Source organism: Saimiri boliviensis, chromosome 9 (assembly GCF_048565385.1).
Source record: "Saimiri boliviensis isolate mSaiBol1 chromosome 9, mSaiBol1.pri, whole genome shotgun sequence".
Classification (NCBI taxonomy): Eukaryota; Metazoa; Chordata; class Mammalia; order Primates; family Cebidae; genus Saimiri; species Saimiri boliviensis.
Window position 1 is genome coordinate 10996578 of NC_133457.1, and position 22447 is coordinate 11019024.

Consider the following 22447-nt stretch of genomic DNA (forward strand, 5'->3'; position numbering starts at 1 on the left):
GTGTTCCCCACTAACTTTGTGAAGTGTTCACCCATTCCTTACCCCCTTGAGGCAGGGGTTGGAGGACACTCACCAGTGCTGGCCAAGGTGTACTGGTAGGGCTCGGAGAGGAAGTGTGGGAGAGTGAGGATGAAGGCACCTGCAGCCAGGAAGAGACCTCCGATGCCAATCAGACGTGGACGGTGCACCCGGCTGCCAAAGTAGCTGACAAAGATGATGAGAATGGCATTGCTGATCTGCAAAGAGAGCAGAAGGGCTGAGTGAGACAAGAATTCCTCTCCTCAACCACTCACAGAGAAGACCTGACCATACCTCATCCAGGAAAGCTGGAGAGGGAGGAGAGTGCCCAGTGTCAGCTGGGGCCCAAGCAGTTACAGTGTTAGCTTCTCCCAGAGAGCTTCGCAAGGGGCAAGCATAAGCAATGTTGGTTTTCCTTCTGTTACCGGAAACATTTCTAGGTTTCCATCTTCTAGACCAGAGCAAAGGAAGTATCTGGAGACCATGGAAAGCTCAAAACCTAAACTTCAACCATCTTAGAACCAAACCTTTTTGGGAAAAAGCCAAAGAAACATCCAATCCTGGCTGGCTCCTAGGAATACAACATGTTCCCTAATTAAACTTGAGAGTTTGTACCTAAAGTTTAGGCAAACTCCCAAGTGCTTGTTAAATATTGTTGAACAAATGAATGAATGAGTAAACAGTAGGCTTTTTCAAGAGGAGGACACAGTTGCCCAGAGACCCCTCCCACATGGCCAGGAGTGAGACGGTTATGATCTGTAGAGAAAGGGGGTATGAAGGTGTGTGAGAAGCAGTCTGGCCAAAGCAGGGCTCCAGCCCCTGCCGGAAGTGGATCTAGGGCATCCTGAAACCTGCACCTGGAAAGAAAGCTTTATTCTTATGCTTCCTAGATTTTATATCCTTCTTGTTTCCCTATTACTTTTCTTAAAACGATTGTAAATGTCAGATCATATCGGCTATGCTGAGTGTGGCTGACTTTAGAAAGCTGGGATGGGGGATGGTGGAGGGCCCCAAAGGGGAGCTCAGGGAGAGGGGACAGAAGACAGGCTCTTCGGTGCTCTCTAGGGGGGCTGCACTTGTTTCTGTGGGAAGCTGGACTTCACAGGTGTTACGGCTGATGCTGGCTTAAGACCTTGTTCTCAAACTTTTCTTCAGCCAGAGTCCCTTTGAGAAACTATTTTCCCCTAATATAAAACAACCCCCAAATACAGCTGTTCTGGCTGAGAAGAGGGCCTCAAAATCTCAGTCTCCTCAGTCCTGGAGCAGCCCCTAAAACGCTACCATGGACTTGCTGTGAGACTCTTTGGAAGCTGTCACAAAGCCCACTGTGACATGACCCTGTCCTTCAATGTCTCAAACCAAAGGGCGCAGGGACTGGTGGCTGGCATGAAGGGCAGGGAGCCTCTAGCGCTCAGCCCTGGCCTTTCATAGTGGAGAAGATAAGCTGCTGCTTCAAGCCAAGATGCCCATGTCTTCTCTTGTTAACCACCAAGTTCCTCCTCCTGCTGCTGGCCTTTTACGCCCAGTCTTTCAAAGGCTTTACCTCACTTGCTGGGCCCCCAGAAGGCTCTCTGAGACTGGGAGCTGCAGCCTGCAGGCTCGTGCTTCCTGGAGGTTCACTGCACACTCCATGACCCAGACAGCCTCACCTTCCCCTTGCACCAGGCTGGGCTCTCTTCTCACATCCCCCCAGGCTTCATGCATATACACACAGACAGACACATACACAGTTGAACACAAATACTCAAACATACACAGACACAGATACACACACAGAGGATTAATAGGTCAGAGGAATGAGCTCTCTGATGGTATTTGCTTCAAATCATGCCCACAGGCATGAGCTGAAGTCAGAGTCTTGAAAAGTTCATCTGAGACTGGAAAAGAAGATTTTAATGGGTGGATTATTTTTATTTTTGATTGAACTCTATCCCTGGGAAAATATTAAGCCCTTTCATTGCCTAATCAACCTCCTGTCTTAAGCAGATCCTGCTACAAGTCCCAGCTAGCTACCCCCAGCCCATTGAAGAATCCAGTTGTTCCTGGGCCCACATTTTTGTTCCAAGCATAGGGTAAACATGAATGAAAAGTTAACCATGGGAGAGCATAGATTTGGCTACCACCTGGGCTGAGGTGAAAGAGAAGATCCGCCTCACACAGCAGCTCTGACTTGGATTAGTAGCAGGGCCTAGAATATTGTGTTGAGAAGGATTCTAGGCTGTGCATGAACATAGCAGTAAAGGGGTATGGGTGATGAGTGATGCCTGCCAGGGCCATGGAACAGAACCGTGGTAACACACGTCAAAGATTTGCTTTCCCTGATGTCCATCATGAGTGAGGACAACATGTGCCAGGGGCATTACAAAAGTCACAGGCCAACATCGATGAGGGTCATTCTGCATGATGCAGGGCAGGGACACCAGGGCACTGTCCTGGAGGAAGATGTGACCACACAGTCAGGCAGATCCCGTCACCGGACATCACCAGGAAGCTCAGGATAGCAATACAAGCAGACAGACAGAGACACAGGCACACACACAGACCGGTACACAGACACACACCTGGCACAGAAAGCAGGGGAGGCACACACGTGGGCCTGGGAGTTCAGAGAAGGAGGTCTCAGGCCAGCAGGGATGACTTAGGTTGCAGGACTGTGCATGTCTATGTGCATACATGTCATACATGTGAGGAAAGAGCCCATGATAGGAGGGCCCATGAAGAGAGGGGCACCAGTGAAGATTCCAGCAGCATGTGTGGAGGCTGAGACTGTCTGGAGCCGTGCTTGTGAGCAAGAGACTGGAGGTAGGGTAGAGAAGACAGGAGTTCACAGAGGAGGCCTTAGCTGCAGCCCTCAGACAGCCCTGGGCTCAGACCCTGGCTGCACCGTGCACACAACACAGGGCTGACCTGGCTGGAGTACTCAGGCTTTCTGACGCAGGTTTCCTTGTCTGAGAAATGTGACTGTGAAGAAAGCCTCCCTCCTAGCACTGAAGAAGGGACTGGCGCAGGAAAGTGCTCCTGGGGTCACTGCTATGTGGACCATCAGGGAACGGGGAGGGGTGAAAGGGAAAGCCATGTTCCAGCAGGAGAAGGCTGGCGGGAGGAGATATCTGCCTTCTTTTATAGTTCTGTCTCCTTCCTTTCTCTCTCTCTCTCTTTCTTTCTCTCTTTCCTTTGAGATGGAGTCTCTCTCTGTCACCCAGGCTGGAGTGCAATGGCACGATCTCGGCTCACTGCAACCTCCACCTCCTGGGTTCAAGTGACTCTCCTGCCTCAGCCTCCTGAGTAGCTGGGACTATAGGCATGTACCACCATGCCTGGCTAATTTTTGTATTTTGTAGTAGAAACAGGGTTTCACCACATTGAACAGGCTGGTCTCGAACTCCTGATCTTGTGATTCACCCACCTCGGCCGCCCAAAGTGCTGGAATTACAAGCATGAGCCACTGCGCCCAGCCTTACGGTTCTGTCTTGGCCAGAAGCTGCCATGGGGCAGGGGCCCAGGCTCTAAGTGACTGCATTGACCTGAATTTCACTAAGTCAAGGGAAAACCTCATGATGCTCCAGAGGAGCAAGCCGGCTCCAGGAAAGGGATCACTGCCTGCCCGATCCAGGAAGAGTGGCCCTGGGGAGAAGACGAAAGCCAGCCCAGGAGCCCCATCTCCACACTGTGGAGACAGGATGGGGGGTTCTGCTGCCTCCTCTCACTCTCTCTCCCCAGCTTCCAGTGGCTCCTGGCGGCCCTGCCCTCTGACCTCCCACCTCCTCTGGCTTCTTGGCCCACCCTGTCTTCCTCTAAATGTGATGTGCAGTCACTGAGGAATGGTGGGAAATGCTAGGAGGCCATAGAGCCCTGATCTCATCTAGGAGTCAAGGCCATTAAGAGCTCTGGTTCTTGTGGCCCTCATAAGACAGGAGATGCCTGGGCCCAGGGCTGCTTACCTACCTGCATACCTGCGGCTTAACCTCCCTGGACTAGGCAGGGGGCAGAGGCCCCGCAGGCTGGCAGATTGCACAGAACTCAATTAGAAGCACAGAGTTTAAGGGCAGACAGCCCTGCATACCTGGAGCAAGCCACTTGTACTGCTGAGCCTCAATATCCTTATCTGCGAAGTGGGCATGAACAGTGTACCTGCTGGCAAGGCTGCCGTGAAGAGGCTCCCAGGTCGGGAGTGGGAGTCTCTCAGCTCAGTACCTGGCACAAGTCAGGCCTCAGGAAATCTAGCTGCTCTCACAGCAACCACTGGATCTTTGCTGCTTCATGTGCTGTTACCTGGCAGAAAGAGGCATGCACCTGTGTGCACATCTCAACCTCCTGTTCCTCTGCTTCTCCTGGATCCTGTGGCCAGGGTGGTGTACAAGTAGGGTCTGATGGACCAGAACCTCCTGCTCACCTCATTCAGGCTGGAAATGAGACCCGATGAAGAACTGGAGAGCCCAAAGCGCCTCTCAATGGTGGTGAGGCTGCTCTTGAAGTAGGCGCTGTACAGGAGCTGGCAGAGCTGCAGGAGGCCTTGGCAGAGCACAAACACCTGGGAAAGAGTGATGAGCCTGTGAGGTCTCTGAACAACAAGCCCTGGTGCCCTCCCAGCCATCTGTTAGGGAGCCCGGCAGGCTGGCCTCTGCTTCTTCACCTGTTACCTAGGAGCACGCACTTCCCAGGGTCTCCAGGATGAAATGTCATCATTGCAACATTTGTTGCACCCTGCAGGAAGCACTCCCAAACTGCCTTTCCTGTTGTTACTGCATTCTTATCACTGTTGTGATATGAGGCCCCATGAAACCACAAGTGTCTGAAGATGTTGAAGGTATGGCAGCGTTGGGGACTCACCCTCAAGGGAAGGACCTAACTGCTCAGCCGAGCATCTTGGATTATTCCCCAACAGCACCACAGTACTCCACAGGCTGCCCGTCCGCCCTCCTCCTGTGCCCTGTGAGGGCTGAAGGCCACTCCCCATCCGATTCAGAGTGCTTCCTCGAGATGAACAAGCCCAGGTCACGTGGATCCACCTTCTCGACCTGTCTTCCATTCCCAACACCTGTCCTCCAAGGCCCGCCGACCTCGAATGCCTCCAGTAAGGCACCATGATGCAATCCCCAAAGCACCTGGTTTGAATGAATGTGCCCTCCACGTCCGCATTATCATCTCTTATCAGGAATGCCTGAGACTGACTGTGTTTGCTGCCTGCTCAGTGGATGATCAAGGCCCCAGGGAAGGGCCTGAGGCAATTTGTCTCTGAGTCTCATCTGGCCTCATGCCTGGTCCCAGGGTACTGAGTAAATGTGAGTTCCATGGTGGATGGGGACAGATAACACATCAAGGAGGGCAGGAGAAGGGTTTCATGATGTTCTTATTTGGCTCCAGACTGAGCTCTGGGCCCCTCACCAGGTTCTCAGCTGTTGGGCTGGCCCTGAACAGGCTCTAAGCCGGGAGTCCCATCCTGAAATATCTCTTGGAAGGCATTCCTCTGTGTCAGGTTTTCCTCCAGGGAAGGGTGAGTGCTATGACGTTTCACAGTCTTCCAAAGCTCTTTCCCTAAATGAATGGCTGGCATTGCAGGAGAGCAACTGCAGCTCCACCTTCATTTCCATGTCCTTCCAAAGCTGAGCATTCTCCCACAGGCACCCTTGCTCCAGGCTGTGGGGTTTCCTTCCTGCCAGGGCAGAACCTTCACGAGGCCAGCTTGGGGTGTCTCACTGCCTATCCGTGTGTCACAGCCTCCAGGTGTGCAGAGGTCTTTACACCCACAAAACCAGACACGTCTCCAGACTGCCACCCGAGCCTGTGTGGCCACCCCACTCCTCCTAGGTGGCAGGAGGAAGCCCGCCTGTCTGGGGGTGTGGCAGCACTCCACCCCTGCCATACTAGAGAGGCTCCACTGGGCTTTCTTTCATATTCTGAAATTTTTCTTAATATGTTGTAATAAAAGTATTTTTGAAAATGATCTCACTCCACCCTCTTTTCACAAATGGGGAAACTGAGGTCCAGAGAGGGGTAACCCAAGGGCTCAACCCATGCCCTGCATATAGTAAGCATTTTGGGGCTTAGGTGCAAGTCACCTGAGATGCTTGGAGTGGACAAGGTCTGGACCTGCCTCTCACTCAACAGAGCAAGCTTAGCCAGAAAGCTCAGGTCTCTGTCTAGACACAGAGTTTGAGGGGCATTAGTCTTTAGGGAATGGTCAGAGGAAGAGGAGGATCTGGCGAGGCATCTGAGGTCAAATTGCCTCTTTCCTAGGTCTGGCCTGGACCAGGGAACAGTCTGGGCTTGTGCATGTTTTCCCCCTTCTGTGCCCTGGGTTTTTCCAACTGTGAGGTAACTGGGCTAAGTCAATGGTCCATAACTTAAGCCTTGATTCAAAATCACATGGATGGGGAGGTGGGAGTGCCTTTGAAATATACAGGCTAGGCCCAAGCTCAGACCTACTGAATCAAAATCAACAGGAATGAAGCCTCAAATTCATTATTTGGAAAACTTCTACCAGCAGCGTCTGGGGGGCAACATGTATTCCAGTCACTGGACTAGAGGACTCACTCTGGCTCTGATCATCTGTGTAAAGGGTAAGATGTGAAGGATTAGAAAAAGAAAAGCAAAACCATCATAAAATTCTGCTGAAGAAAAGACAAGAGCTATGGTATAGGTTATAGGAAAGCAGCATATGACCATGACAGTGATAGGGATAGGATTTGTCAATGTCCTGTCACTTTCCATGGACACAGGGCACCAAAGCACACTCGAACCCAGATTGTTCCCTGGTCCAGACCAGACCTAGGAAAAAGACAATTTGACTTCAGATTCTCGCCAGATCCTCCTCCTTTAACCACTCCCTAAAGACTAACGCCCCCCCAAAGCCTGCCTGTAGATGCCTTCTCTGGACATGATCCATTCTGTACCTGCTCATAGGCAATCCCCTTTGCCATAGGATGATGGCCTCCAATCTCAATTCTTCCCCTAGAACTTTTCCCAGAGCTTTGCAAGCAGGTCTGCCCCACTGTCTGCTGGATGCATACACCTGGGCACTCCCAGGCCCCTCAAACTAATCGCTTCTGAGATAGGACACATCATCTTCCCCCATAAACTGCTCCCCTTTTTCCTTCATTCTCTATCACCTTTACTCAGTTTCCCAAACCAGAAACCAAGACTCCTTCTTGATGTCCCTCCTCCTCACCCTCTGACGGTTGCCCCATCCCTGAGCCCTGTTCTGTCTTCTTGGCATCTCCCGCATTGGGGCCCTGCCTCCCCTCCAGGTGTAAGCCTTGGCTCAGACCCTCACCATCCCTCCTCATATCACTGCAACGTCCTTTCACAGGTACCCCGCCTGCCCATCTCAAATCTCCTACCACACCACCCCAGAGGAGCTTTCTCAAGCACAAACATGAGCAGGCTACACCTGAATTAGCCTCTCTCACAGGTGCCCCACTTTCTATAAGGTAAAAACCAACACCCTAGGTCTGATAGCCAAGGTGCTACAGTCCTGGACCTGTCCTGCCTCCATATTTTCTGCTGAGGCTGATCATATTTTGCAAAGATGGCCACACCAATCTCTCCAAACCACATACACATCTTACAGTGACACTCCATCAAGGGGTGGGGGTCTGTGATCTCTCCCCCTGAATATGGGCCAATCTTAGCTCTTTGCTTCCAATGAAGAGAAGCGATGCTATGTGACTTCCAAGGCTGGGTCCTAAAAGCGGACAGAGAATCTGGCTGGCGTTTTCTTTCTTGGGACCTTATACCCTGACATTACGTTGTAAGGAAGCCCAGTCTTCCTTGCTCATGGCAAGGCCACATGTTAATATTCTGCTGATAACTTCAGCTCAGATTTTGGTCCTCAGCCAGTGTCAACCACCGGACATGTTACTGAGCGAGCCTTCAGATGATTCCAGTCCCAGCTCTCGATGGCAAGCAGAACAGAAATGAGCTATCCCCAGTGAGCACTGTACAGATTACAGATTTGTCAGTCACCTAAATGTGGCCACTGTTTTAAGCACCAAGTTTTGGGTTGCTTTGGTATGTAGCATTAGATACCTGCAGTACCTGCTGCCACCTTACCCTTCAAACACATCGAGGTCATACTCTCTGAGTTCCCCGGAGGCACTGTGTCAGTGCCTTTGCTCACAATCTTCCCCTTCTTTGTCTGGGTAACTTCCCCCGCCCTTCAGGAGCAGCGTGGGACCCAGCTGTGTGTCTAGTTCAAGGTTGCCTCTGAAAGTCCCAGCACCCTGTGCTGACTCCTGCACAGAGCCATCTGAAGGCTTGGCACATGGCTGGTGGCAAGAGTAGCATTTAGCAGAGGAGTGAGGGCTGTCATAATAGCTCCAGGAGACACAATGAGGGCTGGCTGGGGTAGTAGGGTGTGGAGAGGCACCCAATTAGAGGCTCTTGCAAAGGCTGAGTTGACACAGCTGTCAGTGATTCAACGCGAAAGAAGAGAAGGAGCTGTGTTTCCCGCCTGAGGGCCAGGAAGAGGGCAAAGCCATGCATGCATGGAAACAGGAGGTCCAGCAGGAGGAGTGTATAAGGAGATCAAGGACAGTGAGTTCAGGTTCGGAGCGCTTGAGTTCTGAGCATGCAGCTCAGAAAAGACCAGTCTCCCTCTATCCAAATCAGTAATGAATTAACAGGAGTGCTTAATCACCACCAACTTCCCCAGCTGTCTCATGAGAGGTAGATGGGGATGGTGGGAGAGAAAATTGGTCTCAGATCTTTTCCTGAAAGACATGCCTCTAAGTACAGAAATTCCCCCACTTTCGCCCCCCAGCTTCTAAGTGAAAGACCCTAGCCAGAGCTGTCTCCTTTCCACATCCCCACCCCCTCACAGAGCCAACCTTGCCACCTGCGAGCCCTGTCAGTCAGGTCTGGGTGCCTCATGAGGGCCCTGGCAGAGGTATTTATATATATCTAGGGCCCTCGGTTCCAGTGGATATGCAAAGGGATCAGATTGATGGCTTCAAGGGAAAGGGCAGGGAGAAAAGGTAGGGAAAAGGGAAGGAAGTCGATGGATGGTTCCGGCAGGGCCACTCAGGGTCACAGCCATCTGGCCCCACATACTGAGCTTCCATGATGGCACCATGACCTCAGCTGTGCAAACTTACCGAGTACCTGCTATATGGTCAGCATGAGACGGAACAAGCCACACTAGACACCGTGCAGATAAAACACAAGCCCATCGTCGAGGAGGACGCGGGCTGAAGAGTACGTGGAGATGCATTGGTTGGAGCAGGAAAAGGTTTGCTAGTTGGATTGGAACCCACTCTTCCCCATAATTTAGGCAATATAGTGTTAGAGGTTTTGATTATTTGACTTCCGGAGTCAAACAGGCCTAGGTTCAGGCCTTGACTCTGTAAGCCATGGTGTGACCATTGGCTACTAATTGGGTCTTCTTGAGCAACAGGTTTTCCCATTAGCAAAAGAAACTGATGATACCACCTGAGTTGTGAGGCTTGCACCACAGAATGTTGCAGGCCCCTGCCACCTGCCCGGCCCACACCCTGCCTGGTGAGTGTTCCACATCCTGGAGGGATATTCAGTAACTTGAGGCTTCCTCCACTCCCTCCTATTGCCCTCGGAGTAATTTAACTCATTTAACTTCCTGGTTGCTTTCAGTTCTCCTGTGGCCTGAGAACCCTAGAATAGAATTTCCTACAGTGTGTTACGCAGAACATCACTTGCTTAAGATGCTCTAAGCCAAAAGGATTCCCTGGAGAAAACAAATTGGAAAACATTACACACTACAATCTTCCCTCATGAATATGTGCAATTGCATTAGCATATTAAAAGTTCTGAGTTCCGTAGTAAAGACCTAGTTAACGCTGTTTAAGCCAACTTTCCCTGAGCTGCTTTAACTCTGCAACTCCCCATCCACACACACATCACCACCACTTTAGAACAGAGGCTAGCACTCTGCAGAATATACTTTATGGAAAGATAACATGCCTTTTAGACAACACTTTCGGTAGAATTTGAATCTTGCAATTTCTTCACAAAAGGAAAGGAAAATAAAGATGGATTACGTGAGCTGCCTCATCTTCTTTAAAATGGTATACCGTCATTTCTGTCTCCTCACTGGACTTTTTTTTCTTTTTCTTTTTCTCAGAATGTATTGTTCCCCAAATTACATCATGCATTTGATTTCTCATTTATTGACATCTCCTCCCACCAGAATATAGACTTCATGGTGGAAATACAATGTATGTTTTTTATAACAAATCCACAGTGCACGAAACAATGCCCAGTTCATAATCGGAGTTCAATCATTGTCAAATGAATAATAGGTCTTTAAAGTACTCCAACTGATAAGCTCAAGCTCCGGAATAAACATCCACCATAGTAGCCATTCTGCGAGGCTGCAGATTTGTTCCAATGGTTTCTCTTCAGTCATTTATACGTTGCCCCTTTGCTGTTGCTTTTGATCCATCGATACGTCACACAACTTCCAAGGCACAAAACAGCATTTGTCAGTCCAGCTGCCCTACTTACTCACTTGGCTAAACCCAAACTAAAATAGATTTGCAGTTGGGGGCCATGGCTCACGCCTGTAATCACAACACTTTGGGATGCTGAGGTGGGTGGATCACCTGAGTTTGGGAGTTCGAGACCAGCCTGATCAACATGGAGAAACACCATCTCTACTAAAAATACAAAACTAGCCAAACATGGTGGCAGACGCCTGTAATCCCAGCTACTCAGAAGGCTGAGGCAGGAGAATCACTTGAACCCGGGAGGTGGAGGTTACAGTGAGCCGAGATTGCACCATTGCACTCCAGCCTGGGCAATAAGAGCAAAACTCCGTCTCAAAACAAACAAACAAAGAACAATAACAACAAAAACAAAATGACTTTCTACTGTGGTGGAAATATTCTACGTTTTAATTTTGTGGTGGTATTTATACAGGTTTATACATTTGTCAAAACTCAACAAACACAAAGTTTGTAGACTTTTATTATATGTTAACTATATACCTCAATAAAGTTGGCTAAAGAAATTCATCTGAAAAAAGATTTGCAATCATGAGGTATTCAGAATCATGTTCTGGGGCTTTGAAGGGAATTCCACAAACAGTTTTTTGTTTTTAATCGTGAGCATTGGCAACGTCATAGGAATACCTTTGTTTATTCAAGAGGCCTACTTTGAAAGGTTAAAAACCTAGGTAAATATCTAGGTTTGTGTGTGTGTGTGCTAATCTAAACATCTAGGTTGACAAGGGCTGTGCATGTGTGTTAAAGTAAACACATCACTTAAGACACTTCTTACAGAAGGAAGCTGGCACAGAAACCCCACGGAGGGCGAGCAACATTCTTGCAGGGTGTGGAGGGCAGGAGACGCTCAGACTTCTAAATGTCAAGGCCGTGCTCATGACGGCCCCATTCATTCTCCAATCCTAACAAACATAAAGAGGAAGGAAGCGGGGGGACAAGAGAGGCCACGAAGATCTTTAATAAAGAGAGAACTTTTTACTGCCTGTGCCAAAGAGCTAAGAAAGGCTGAAAAGCTGCTGAGATGCCAAGTAAAGTTGGGAGTGCGGAAGACCTGGTCCAAGTCACACTTCAGTAATGTAAGTGAGACGACCATGGTGGACAAGCCACAGGACAAAGAGGGAGGTCCCCACAGCTCAGGATGAAAAAGAAAGCGTCGAAGGACAGTCTAGACACGGCTTTTTTTAATCTACGTGTTCATGCCTCTCTTTTCCAAGCTAAACATCAGAACTATGATCTAACCAATGCTAGGTCACAGAGGCATCTAACCATGGTTATAGGGACACCAGGCAGAAGGTCTGAAATGTGATCCCCATAAGGTTATTACCTGTTTAATGACTGACTCTGCTGTCCCCCCACTCTGATTTTTTCCACACAAACACGAGGGAAGGAAAACTAGAACATTCAATGGATGTCGGCTGAGCGTGGTGGCACCTGCCTGTAATCCCAGCACTTTGGGAGGCCTAGGCGGGTGGATCACGAGGTCAGGAGATCGAGACCATCCAGGACAACATGGTGAAACCCTGTCTCTACTAAAAATACAAAAATTAGCTGGGCATGGTGGTGGGCGCCTGTAATCCCAGCTACTTGGAGGCTGGGGCAGGAGAATCTCGTGAACCAGAGAGTTAGGGTTGCAGTGAGCTGAGATCACACCACTGTTCTCCAGCCTGGCTACAGAGCGAGACTCAGTTGAAAAGAAACAAAGAAAGAGAGAGAGAAAGAAAGAAAAAAGAAAGAGACAGAAAGAGAAAGAAAGACAGGAAAATAAAGAAAGAAAAAGAAAGGAAGGAAGAAAGGAAGGAAGAAAATTCAACCGATGTCTTACGTCCATGTAAACCAAAAGACTGGTTCGGCCCTCCACAGGAAGCGGGGATCGGACGGGCCTCATTATACCTCTCCGAGCTGACTTCAACACAGGCCTGAAGTCTGATTAGAAAGGTGTAGGGTCTGTTCTCTCCGAAGCCGGCCGGCTACCTGGAGGCTTCATCTGCGTGATGAAACTCTAGTCTCCACAATGGCTTATCGCGCCCCAGACATTTCCTTTCCATTGTTTCCCGGTCTTTAGATAAATCAACCAGGGTCAATCAGAAAATTTTAAGTTTACCTGTAAACTGGAAGTCCCCCCCTCACCCCACTCCGACTTGTCCCGCTTTTCCGGACTAAACCAATGGATTAAATGTGCTCGGTTGAAGCGTCATGTCTCCCTAAACTGTATAAAACCAAGCTGCACCCGCCTACCTTGGGCACATGTTCTCAGGCCCTCCTGGGGGCTGTGTCGCGGGCCATGTTCACTCATACGGGTCAAATATTTGAAGAGATGTATTCAGAGCCAGAGTTTGACTCTTTTCGTGGACAATGGGATGTCGGGAGGGAGAGTGTGGGGGGCTGAGGGCCATGCTGCCATTCTCTGAAAGAATTAGAGGGAGGGGACATCCAGGTGCTGCTGGCTTTAGTCCCTCCCAACCTCTGAAAGTCCATTTGGCCTCGGGGGACATTCTGCTCCTCCGCTCTCTAGGCCGAGCTGGCCACATCCCAGACAGGTGGGAACACCTGGGACAGGAGAACAGCATCTGGAGACAGGGAACTTCAGGCCAATTTGTGCTAACTTCCTAAAAGACAAAACACCAAGGTCGGGGGCAGGGAATCTAGCGCCAATTAACGTAAACTTCCTAAAGCTAAATCAAAAGGGAAAATCCCATCTCCCCACTCTGAATAACAAAGGATCAAAGGCTACTCTCCTTACAAACCTCCGCCGGCGACCCTCCCTTTATCTGCATAGGGCACCAACTCGCCTCAGCCATTAATTAGTTACAGACCAAATCCTTTATCCAGATAAAGGGATGAACCTCAACTCAGTACTTAAAAGCCCAGAAAACTTTGTAACTGGGCCTTTGAGCTGCTTGTTAGGGTCCACCCTCACCCTGTGGAGCGGTTTCTTGCTTTAGTAAGGCTCACGCCTGTAATCATAGCACTTTGGGAGGCCGTGGCAGGTGGATCACAAGGTGAGGAGTTCGAGACTAGCCTGACCAATATGGTGAAATCCCCGTCTCAACTAAAAATACAAAAATTAGCCAGGCGTGGTGGCAGACGCCTGTAGTCTCAGCTACTTGGGAGGCTGAGGCAGGAGAATTGCTTGATCTCAGGAGGCTGAGGTTGCAGTGAGCTGAAATCGCACCATTGCACTCCAGCCTGGGCAACAGAGCGAGACTCCTAAAAAAAAAAAAAAAAAAAAATCCTGCTTTTACGGCTTCATTCCTGGGTTTTATTTCTTTGCAACTTTGTTTCTGCATTTTGTTCAGTTCTTTGTTGAAAATGCCAAGGACCTAGACAACTCATTGTCAAGACCCTCCCGTGGTAACACACCTCTGAGACTGACACTCTTGGGAAGAAGCAGCAGAACTGCAGAACCACACTGACAACCCCACTGATGAGCAGCACTGGGCAGCCATTCAGTCCTCCCATTCCACAGTCAACTGGAATCCCACCTATGGCATTAAAATCGATTTACATTTCTTTTCACATTTGAATTTATTTTGAATCAGTGTAACACACACACACACACACACACACACACACACGTTTAAAATATCAAGTAGTGTGGAAGGACTTAGAATGACAAAGGCCAGCTCTACACTCAGACCAGCCCACCATCAATACTGCAGGTCTGCAACAACCTTCTCTGCTTTAGCTTTTGGGCTTTCTGTTGATGACATGCACACATCTCAAAATCATACGCTTGCTCCGCAGTTTCTTGACATATCATTTTAGAGTGTGTGCTATTATAGAAGAGGATTTAACACACTTATACTTGCAATGCCTCCTTCTTCCTGCTCCTCCCAATTTTTAATAGTTCTCTCAGTATTTTTATTACCAGATCACTTTGTGGGAAGCAAACTGGGAGCCAGAGGAGCAGGGCTTCCCTCCTAGGCACAAACCTTCACACCGGCTGATCGTTTCCTGAATTCTAGGAGAGAAGGTTGCTTGTGTTTTCTGAGAGAAAAAGGGCTGTCCTATCTTAATCTGTCTGGTGACCCACTTCATCTGCCACATTCACCAATTCTAAATCTGTTGCTTCTCCGGGGCTGTGCCAACCTCAAGGGCTCCCGTGAACGCAGCTGACCGCCTGTCTTCCTCCATTCTATCACATCCATCAGCACTTCCCAACCCCTGCCCATCCTGCGGAAATTATCGAAATCTTTCATCCACTCATAGTCTCCCTCCTTCTTCAGCTTTTTGTCATTTGTTTTCCTCCTTTTCCTTCATTACTTTCATTATAATGAATGTGACAGAGAGGAGAGGAGACAAACATGTTCAGTCTGCCATTTCTTTCTTTTTCTTTCTTTTTTTTTGAGATGGAGTCACACTCTGCTATTGTCTAGGCTGTAGTTCAGTGGTGCGATCTTGGCTCACTGCAACCTCCACCACCCAGGTTCAAGCAATTCTCCTGTCTCAGCCTCCCTAATAGCTGAGACTATAGGCGCCCATCACCATGCCTGGCTAATTTTTGTAAATTTTGTATTTTTAATAGAGATGAAGTCTCACCATATTGGTCAGGTCTCGAACTCCTGACCTCAGGTGATCCTCCCATCTCACCCTCCCAAAGTGCTGGGATTACAGGCGTGAGTCACCATGTCCAGCCCAGACTGCCATCTTGAATTATAAACCAATCTATTTCCTGGTGCTAAACCTAGCAGACAAATCATTCTGTCCCCAGTTTTTCAATGGGAAAAAGAAAGGCTTTAAGAAGTATGCATTTGTCAGTGGACTAGGCTGTCAAACCAAAAAGTACACCAAATCCTTCCTCTCCTCCCACTACACTCACGAGTCCTAATACCTCATTTATTTGACTAAGTCTTCCAAAAGGGTTGATGTGTCTCCAACAGTTGGCAGGTGGCTTTTGAGAGGGGTGCTGGCTCTGGCAGTGTGCCCATCTCCACTTCTTTGCACTGTCTCCCCACACAACTCATTCTTGGTCCTGGTTGCTAGTTCTCTTCAACTAGGAGGTGAGGTTCGGGATTTAAGAGGCCCTAATGCAACAGGGATAAAGAAGTGAACTCAGAAGGGTGACTCCGGCTGCTTCCCAGTGTCATTAGACATGCAGGCATCTGCCCAGGCATAGTGACTCATGCCTGTAATCCCAGCACTTTGAGAGGCTGAAGCAGGCAGATCATCTGAGGCCAGGAGTTCAAGACCAGCCTGGACAACATGGTAAAACCCCATCTCCACCACTAAAAATACAAAAATTAGTCAGGTATGGTGGCAAAGACCTGTAATTCCAGCTACTCAGGAAGCTGAGGCAGGAGAATCGTTTGAACCCAGCGGGCAGAGGTTGCAGTGCACTGAGATCGCACCATTAGACTCCAGCCTGGTGCCAGAGAGCGAGACTCCATCTTAGAAAAAAAAAAAAAAAAAAAAGACATGCAGGTATCTGAAGGTGGGAAGGGCTTCTAGGCTGGCTCCTCTGAGTCATACCTGAAAGATCCTCAGAGCTGAAGTGGGGAGTAGGATCCTTCTCCCTGCCCCCAACCCCTAAAATGAAGGAAACAAAGCAAGAGTCCAGTACATTCTAAAATAAAAGGCCTATTTCAGCCATTGGGTTGCTCACCCCTCCTGTCCCTTCTTCAGGATGTGTCTGTGGATCCAAACCATGGCCCATTTCCCCAAAGGGGAATGACTCTTTCAAGAAGTGATTCAGGAAATAAAATATTTTCCCATGCAGGAAGAATGCCTGTACAAGATAAAGTTCAGAGATTTAAAATGGACAGCCTGGGGTCAAAGTTGGTGGTATTCCTCACAGCAAATGACAAAAGCTATCTTTAGGATTATTCATATTATTATGAACTAGAAAAAGCCTTTGATAAGACATGGTCCTGTGGGTCATTGGAGGTATAAAAATCAGAACAATCTAGGAAGGAACATCGATTTCCATCACAGCTTCCTTGTTCCGTAAGAGGGGTGTGGCCAGGCTGTGGAGCTGGGCCTGAGACCCTGCCTGGGAGGGGAGGCTGCAGAGGGCTGGAGAAACCAGGCCTCCAACAAATCTCTCACTGCTCAGTGTAACTATTCCCCCTTCTTCTCTCCAGAGTCCCCTTGCCGCGTTTACTGTCCACAAGGTTGACCTTACTATTTGGCAGAGGTCCCCAATATGACTGAGCAAAGGCACCCTGTGAGGCCTCTGAGAACAGCTTCTGCGAGGACTGGCACATGTGTCCTCAGCGGAGGCCACAGGAAACCACAACAGGCACAGAGAAGCAAACTGCAAGGTGGATTCTCTTTCCACCTTTAATACTGCCTGGGGGGACACGGGCTAAGGCAACACTCTGAACCAAGTCCTGACTGAATCAGACTTGACCAGGATTTCTTGACCACTTTTTTAGCTTAGTACACTCAACTTCAACAAAAATCTCACTTGAAGGTCATCGTATAAGATGCAATTTAAATGGATGCTGGAAATCCCAATCTTCATAATCTTGTAGTTATTTTGTTGTAGTTATTTGTATAATCTTTGTTGTTATTTTGTATTTTTGCACTTTGTGTTATTATGAGCTTAAAAATGCCTTTGATAAGACAGGCTCCTGGGGGCCCTTGGAAGTACAAAGATCATGACAATCTGAAAAAGAATCATACAGATTTCCACCGCAGTGGCTGTGTTTGAAGGAAGACAGAGCACTAAAAAGGCAGATGGACAAACTTCCTAGCTCCTAATAACACCAGTCATCTTGAAAAGCTTTATATTGTGGTTGTGATAGGGACAGGAGGCAGGAAAATTCCAGGTGGGCAGAAGAGGGCAGGTCCCCAGCGAGGGCCCCACCCTCAAGCCTGGAACCATGGCTCAAAAGTGAGAACTTAAACATTCCTGTTTTCCTGCTTGAATGTTGCCTTTTCCATGACCACCCATGGCCCACCCTGCCCCCCAATCCTGTGCTCATAAAAGCCCTAGGTTCAGCCAGCAGAGGGAGGAGAAACAGCTAGACCTCAGAGACTACGGTTGGACATTGGAGAGAAGTTGGTCTTGACTTCAGAGGGACAGCTTGACAGCATAGCTTCTGAGAGGCATCCATCTAGGGAGAGCTGGACTCCAGGGGAAGACTACCTTCCTGCTCTGTCCCCTTTTCAGCTCCCCTTCCAGCTGAGCCACTTTCATTGACTTTTAAATCCCCCACATTGACCATCTTCAATTTGTTCTTGCAACCTTATTCCTCTTGGACGTGGAGTTTTGCTCCTGTTTTGCTTCTGTTGGAGCCTAAAAGTGCTAGCCCCAGCTCTCGCACCTGCTGACCTATGCTCCCTCTCCCACAAGGGGTGGAGCACAGTGGACTCGAGTGAGTTGAGTCCATTCCTGCCAGTGCCGAAGCAGCCAGCTAGGTCCAGCGCCCGTGCACAGCGGTTCTTTCCCATGAAAGGGTAAGGGAAATATCCTGCTTCAGTTGTTTTGTGTTGTGTTTCTTTCCTAATGGTGCCCTGTCCAAAGCTCAGCAGTAGGAATGGAACATGTGGATAGCTGGAGTGGTGAGGTCTGTGAAAGAAGGTGAAAGGGAAGCTTGCAAGTGAAAGACTGCCCCGAGGCAGGGGCCAGGGGTCTGGGCTTTAGACATCATAGATTGAAAAAAAATTCTGGAAGAGATGAAAGAAAAGCATGTGAGACCAAATGAATTTGCCAGATCAGCTGGAAGCCTGGTTTCCCAGAAAAAGAAACACTTCAAAACATAATTATCACTGATATTTATGTAAATATGTGCCCAAATTATTCTTCAGAAATTCTCTAATTATTATTTTTTAAGCCAGAAGCATTTTCATCAAGTGCCATCTTGTCTTTCTGGGAAGTTGGCAGTAATTTGTTAGGTTGACAAACATCTGCTTTGCATCCATTTATGGTAGGAATAGGACATTCAGACCTATTCAACATTATTGAAACATCAATATGGAAACTTCACTGTTTTAGATTCTTCCTACTCTTTGTTCTAATAATAGGATGGGATGTCAATATTTGTTCTCGCATCCTGGAAGAGCTTGAAGATTAAGCCCTTCTCTTCCTGCCTTCAAGGAAAGATAAGCTAGGTTTTCAGAATGAGAAAGTGGGATTGTGGACATGGTGTCAGAAGAGCTAGGACCTTCAGAGCAGACCCCAAGGAATCCAGTCAGAAAGGGAGGGACCCCACAGTCCAAGAAGGCTGGACGGCGACTGCAGGGAAGCACGGGGGCATTTCTTTTCTTCACATCAACTCATTGACTTACTTATTTCTGTCTCCCCATTTGTCATTCTTGGTCACTCTGTATCTTCTGTGTCTGGCTGACTATCTGGGATATAATAAATGTTTAATAAATATTTGTTGAATAAAGTTAATCCTCATATCAGCCCTGAGAGGTACATGTGAGCTCTTTTGTTTCCAGATGAGAACACTGAGGCTCAGGGCAGCAGTCCACCAGCATGACTTCCTACCCATTTCCTACACACACTCTTTACTTCTGATCTATTCTTTAACCAACTGCCAGAGTAATCTTTCAAGAACTTTACTGGCATATAACACTCATCTTTTAAAAATGCATAAATCATAAGGGTACAGCTTGAAACATTTCACAAGCTAGGTACACCCAAGGGATTGGTACCCAGATCAAGAAAGAGATCCTCATCAGCTTCCCAGAGACCCCGAGAGCCCCTCTCAGTCACCACACTCCTCCACCTCCAGGGGAGCCAGTCTCTTGACTTCTAACAGCAAAGATTTGTTTGCCTGTTTTGTACTTTATAGAAATAGAATCATATAGTATGTCAACATGATGTCCCAAAAATGGAGATCGGAGCCTGTCCCGGCTTTATAAAAACGCTCCAGTGGATTCCTCCCACCTCAGACTGAAATTCAGGGAAAGCATTCCCACCCTTCCCGCTGTCACTGAGCTCCCCACCACCGTGGCCGCCTCTCCAGTACCAAGCTACCTACATGAGTGTTGGAAATAAGCAGTAGAAATGTGTAGCTGAGTGGAAAGTGCATGGTCCGCCTCAGGTGATGTTTTATCTCAGAGTCTTTGTGGGTGGGGGGCCACTCCCTCTGCCCGGGGTGAGCTTCTACTTATCCATCTTCCCGGCAATAAAGAATGTCCCTCCTGTTACCTGGTCCCTATTTTTCCTTCAGGGCACTGAACCCAAATTGCAATTACAACTATAGGAGTGTTTTGGGCCCCACAGCAATTCTGTCACCCAGGACACACCTGTTATGTCAGCAAGACAGAGGAGGGAAATGACCAGAGAAGCAGGGAGCAATCCTCTCCATAAACAAGGATGAATGAGTTCAGAAGAAAAGAATAAATGTCAGTGAATGACCTCATCAGCTACCTAGGTGCTCATAAGCCATAAGTGAGTATAAAATTAATGAATTGGGTTGCAAATTCATTGTAGAAATAGGTATTTTCCTTCTATTGTATTGATTTATCTCCCCCCAAATTTCTGCAGAAATAGTAAGTTATTCAGCAAGCCCTTGTTGATATTTTAGGGCCAGCTCCATACCAGAGCTCCTAATACAACCATCTTCATTTGGAGAATTGGAGCCAGTTTTGACTCTTGGCCTTTCCAAGATTTTTCTGTAGCAGAAAAGAGACTAGAGACTCAATCTTCTGTGCAGTGAGGAGGAGAAGGTATCCTTGGGGCTAGTGGTGAAGAGCCCAAAGAGATTTCATCAAGAACAAGTTAGTGCCCTGGCAGGATGGGGAAGGAGCCCTCATCTGGAGAAATCTCTGCCCGGGGGTGGCCTGGGCCCACCCACCACCTTCAGCAGCAGCAGCTCCAAGAAGACCTCCCGACAAACCACAACACACCCAGCCTGTTCAAAGCCACAGTGGGGGGTCTAAGAACAAAGCTTCAAGAGTCTATAATCAAACTCAAAACAACAGATGCTCAGAAACAGGGCGGGCAGGCTGCCCACCCCATGAGAGCAGAAGGTAGGGCAGATGTGCATGAATTCCTGCAGGCTCTCCCCAGCCGTGGTGCTCCGCTCTGACAATGGAGCTCCTCTGAGGCTATGGCATTCCAGAGTCACACATGCCACAGACAGGCCAGCTCAGCCTCCAGCTGAACCTCAGAACACTCACAGAGGCAGCAGCTCCCTGCAACAGCCTCCTGCTGGCAGACACGCCTTCTGGCATGGGAACACTCCCACACCCCAACCTGGTCACCCTGGCATCCCCCTGCCTGCCAAGACAGCTGGGATTCATGACCACAGGCCGTCTTCCAAGGCCACATATTCCAAAAGTGATGAGCAGCTCCCTGAAAACTGGGTCCCGTGTACAGCGGGTCTTTAGCAGCCAGGATCAAGTAGTCAAATAAACAAAAGAAAAACCCAGTGTGTAACACAATAGGTTGCCTCCACACAGGAAATTTGCCCACTTCCTGGCAAACTGCAACACACTCCACTGACTGGTCACTCCTCCCAGTTTTTCTGGTGGCAGATAGAAGGATGGCAGCAGGAAACGGCTTTGCCCAACATCCAAATCTCTCTGTCGTACGGGATGCTTGAAGAGAAAGTCCTCCCTAAATGCTAAGCTATGAGCACAATTCCAGATTCCACCTGACCTCCTGTGGATCCTAAGAGGGTCACATAACCCACTGTCTTGGCTTATCAATGATCAGGAACAAAGTACCAAAGACACAGACCTGAAGGGCCGCATCTCCTGGAGATGTCCAACCTCACCGCGCCCTGGGGACCTCCACTTCCCTCCCCTGAGCACCTCTCTCCTCCAGCCCCAAAAGCAGCCCCCAGCATTCTTTGCTATGATCCCCATGACTGGTCTTAAACCTCTCTCCACCCTAGTCCCTCTGCCTTTGCAACTCAAAGCAAAATGCTGAGGACATTCTCTGCCCCGAATCGCCTTGCTAGGTATTACAGGTCGAACTGTGCCTCCCCAAAAAAGATATGTGGTGGTTTTAACCCCTGGCACTCATGAATGTGACACGGTTTGAAAATAATAGGGTTTTCACAGATGTGATCAAGTTAACATGAGACCATGCTGAAATCAAGTGGGCTCTAATCTATTGACTGGCATTCTTGCAGAAAGAAAATTTGGATACAAAGACACACAGGGAAGAAGACCATTGGGCCATCGAGGCAGAAGCTGGAGTGAAGTGGCTGCAAGCCAAGGAACAGCACAAGTTTCCAACAACCGCCAGAAGCTAAGAGAGCATCCCGGAACAGGTTCCCGGTCAGAAGGCACCAACTCTGCCAGCACCTTGCTTGTGGACTTCTAGTCTCCGGAACTGTGAGAGAATACATCTCTGATGTTTTCAGTCACCAGGTTCGTGGCTCTGTTTGTTTGTTTTTAATGGCGGCTCTAAGAAATGAATACCCCGGGCCACAGGTTTGGCCTGAAGGCAAGGGTAAGGGCATGAGCTTTGCTGAGAGACTGGAATGTGAGTGTTGGCGTTGCCTAGTACTACCGACTGTAACAGGACAGGCAAGCTACACTGTTTATTCAGCATCCTCCCGTGTGAGGCGGTGACAGCAGTAGCGACTATGAGCAGCCGTCTAGGAGTGTTTGGAGGCTAAGGAGGCATTGTGAAGCCCTCGCTCACAGCTCTGCTCACGGTGCTGGGGAGGTGCTGGCTGTCTCGTGCCCGGACTGCTTCTCAGAAAACCTGCCTTCAGCAAGAGCCACCTCCTGCTCAACATGAGCAGCCTCCAGGGTCTGCACAGCTACAGCAGGTGACATGCTTGGGATCCCAGAATACTGCCCCTTCCAGTGCAGGCGTCTGGTTTCCCCTTTCCTACACACATTTCCTCCTCCAGCTCTGGGGAGTGTCTGCTTATCCTTTTCTGGCTCTTCGGTGACTTAGGAAGCAGTTGCTGTATTTAAAATTCTTCAAGTTCCTCCAAATGTGCCCACTATTTCCTTAATTCCTCTGTTACTCAGTTCGTGTCTGCTGGGGACAGACGCACGGACAGCCAGGCCTCCTGTGCCTGCCACCCATG

General features: G+C 48.8%; 1 protein-coding gene across 1 annotated transcript in view; it reads right to left on the reverse strand.

The window, feature by feature from the left end:
- SLCO2A1 (solute carrier organic anion transporter family member 2A1) overlaps nucleotides 1-22447 on the reverse strand; it is a 90207-nt gene that overhangs the window by 43416 nt on the left and 24344 nt on the right. The window contains exons 2-3 of the mRNA XM_003925063.4: nucleotides 4412-4549; nucleotides 74-236 (exon numbers count right to left, since the gene is read on the reverse strand). Of these exons, the coding sequence (XP_003925112.1) occupies nucleotides 74-236; nucleotides 4412-4549 (301 nt within the window). The remainder of the gene's footprint in view (nucleotides 1-73; nucleotides 237-4411; nucleotides 4550-22447) is intronic.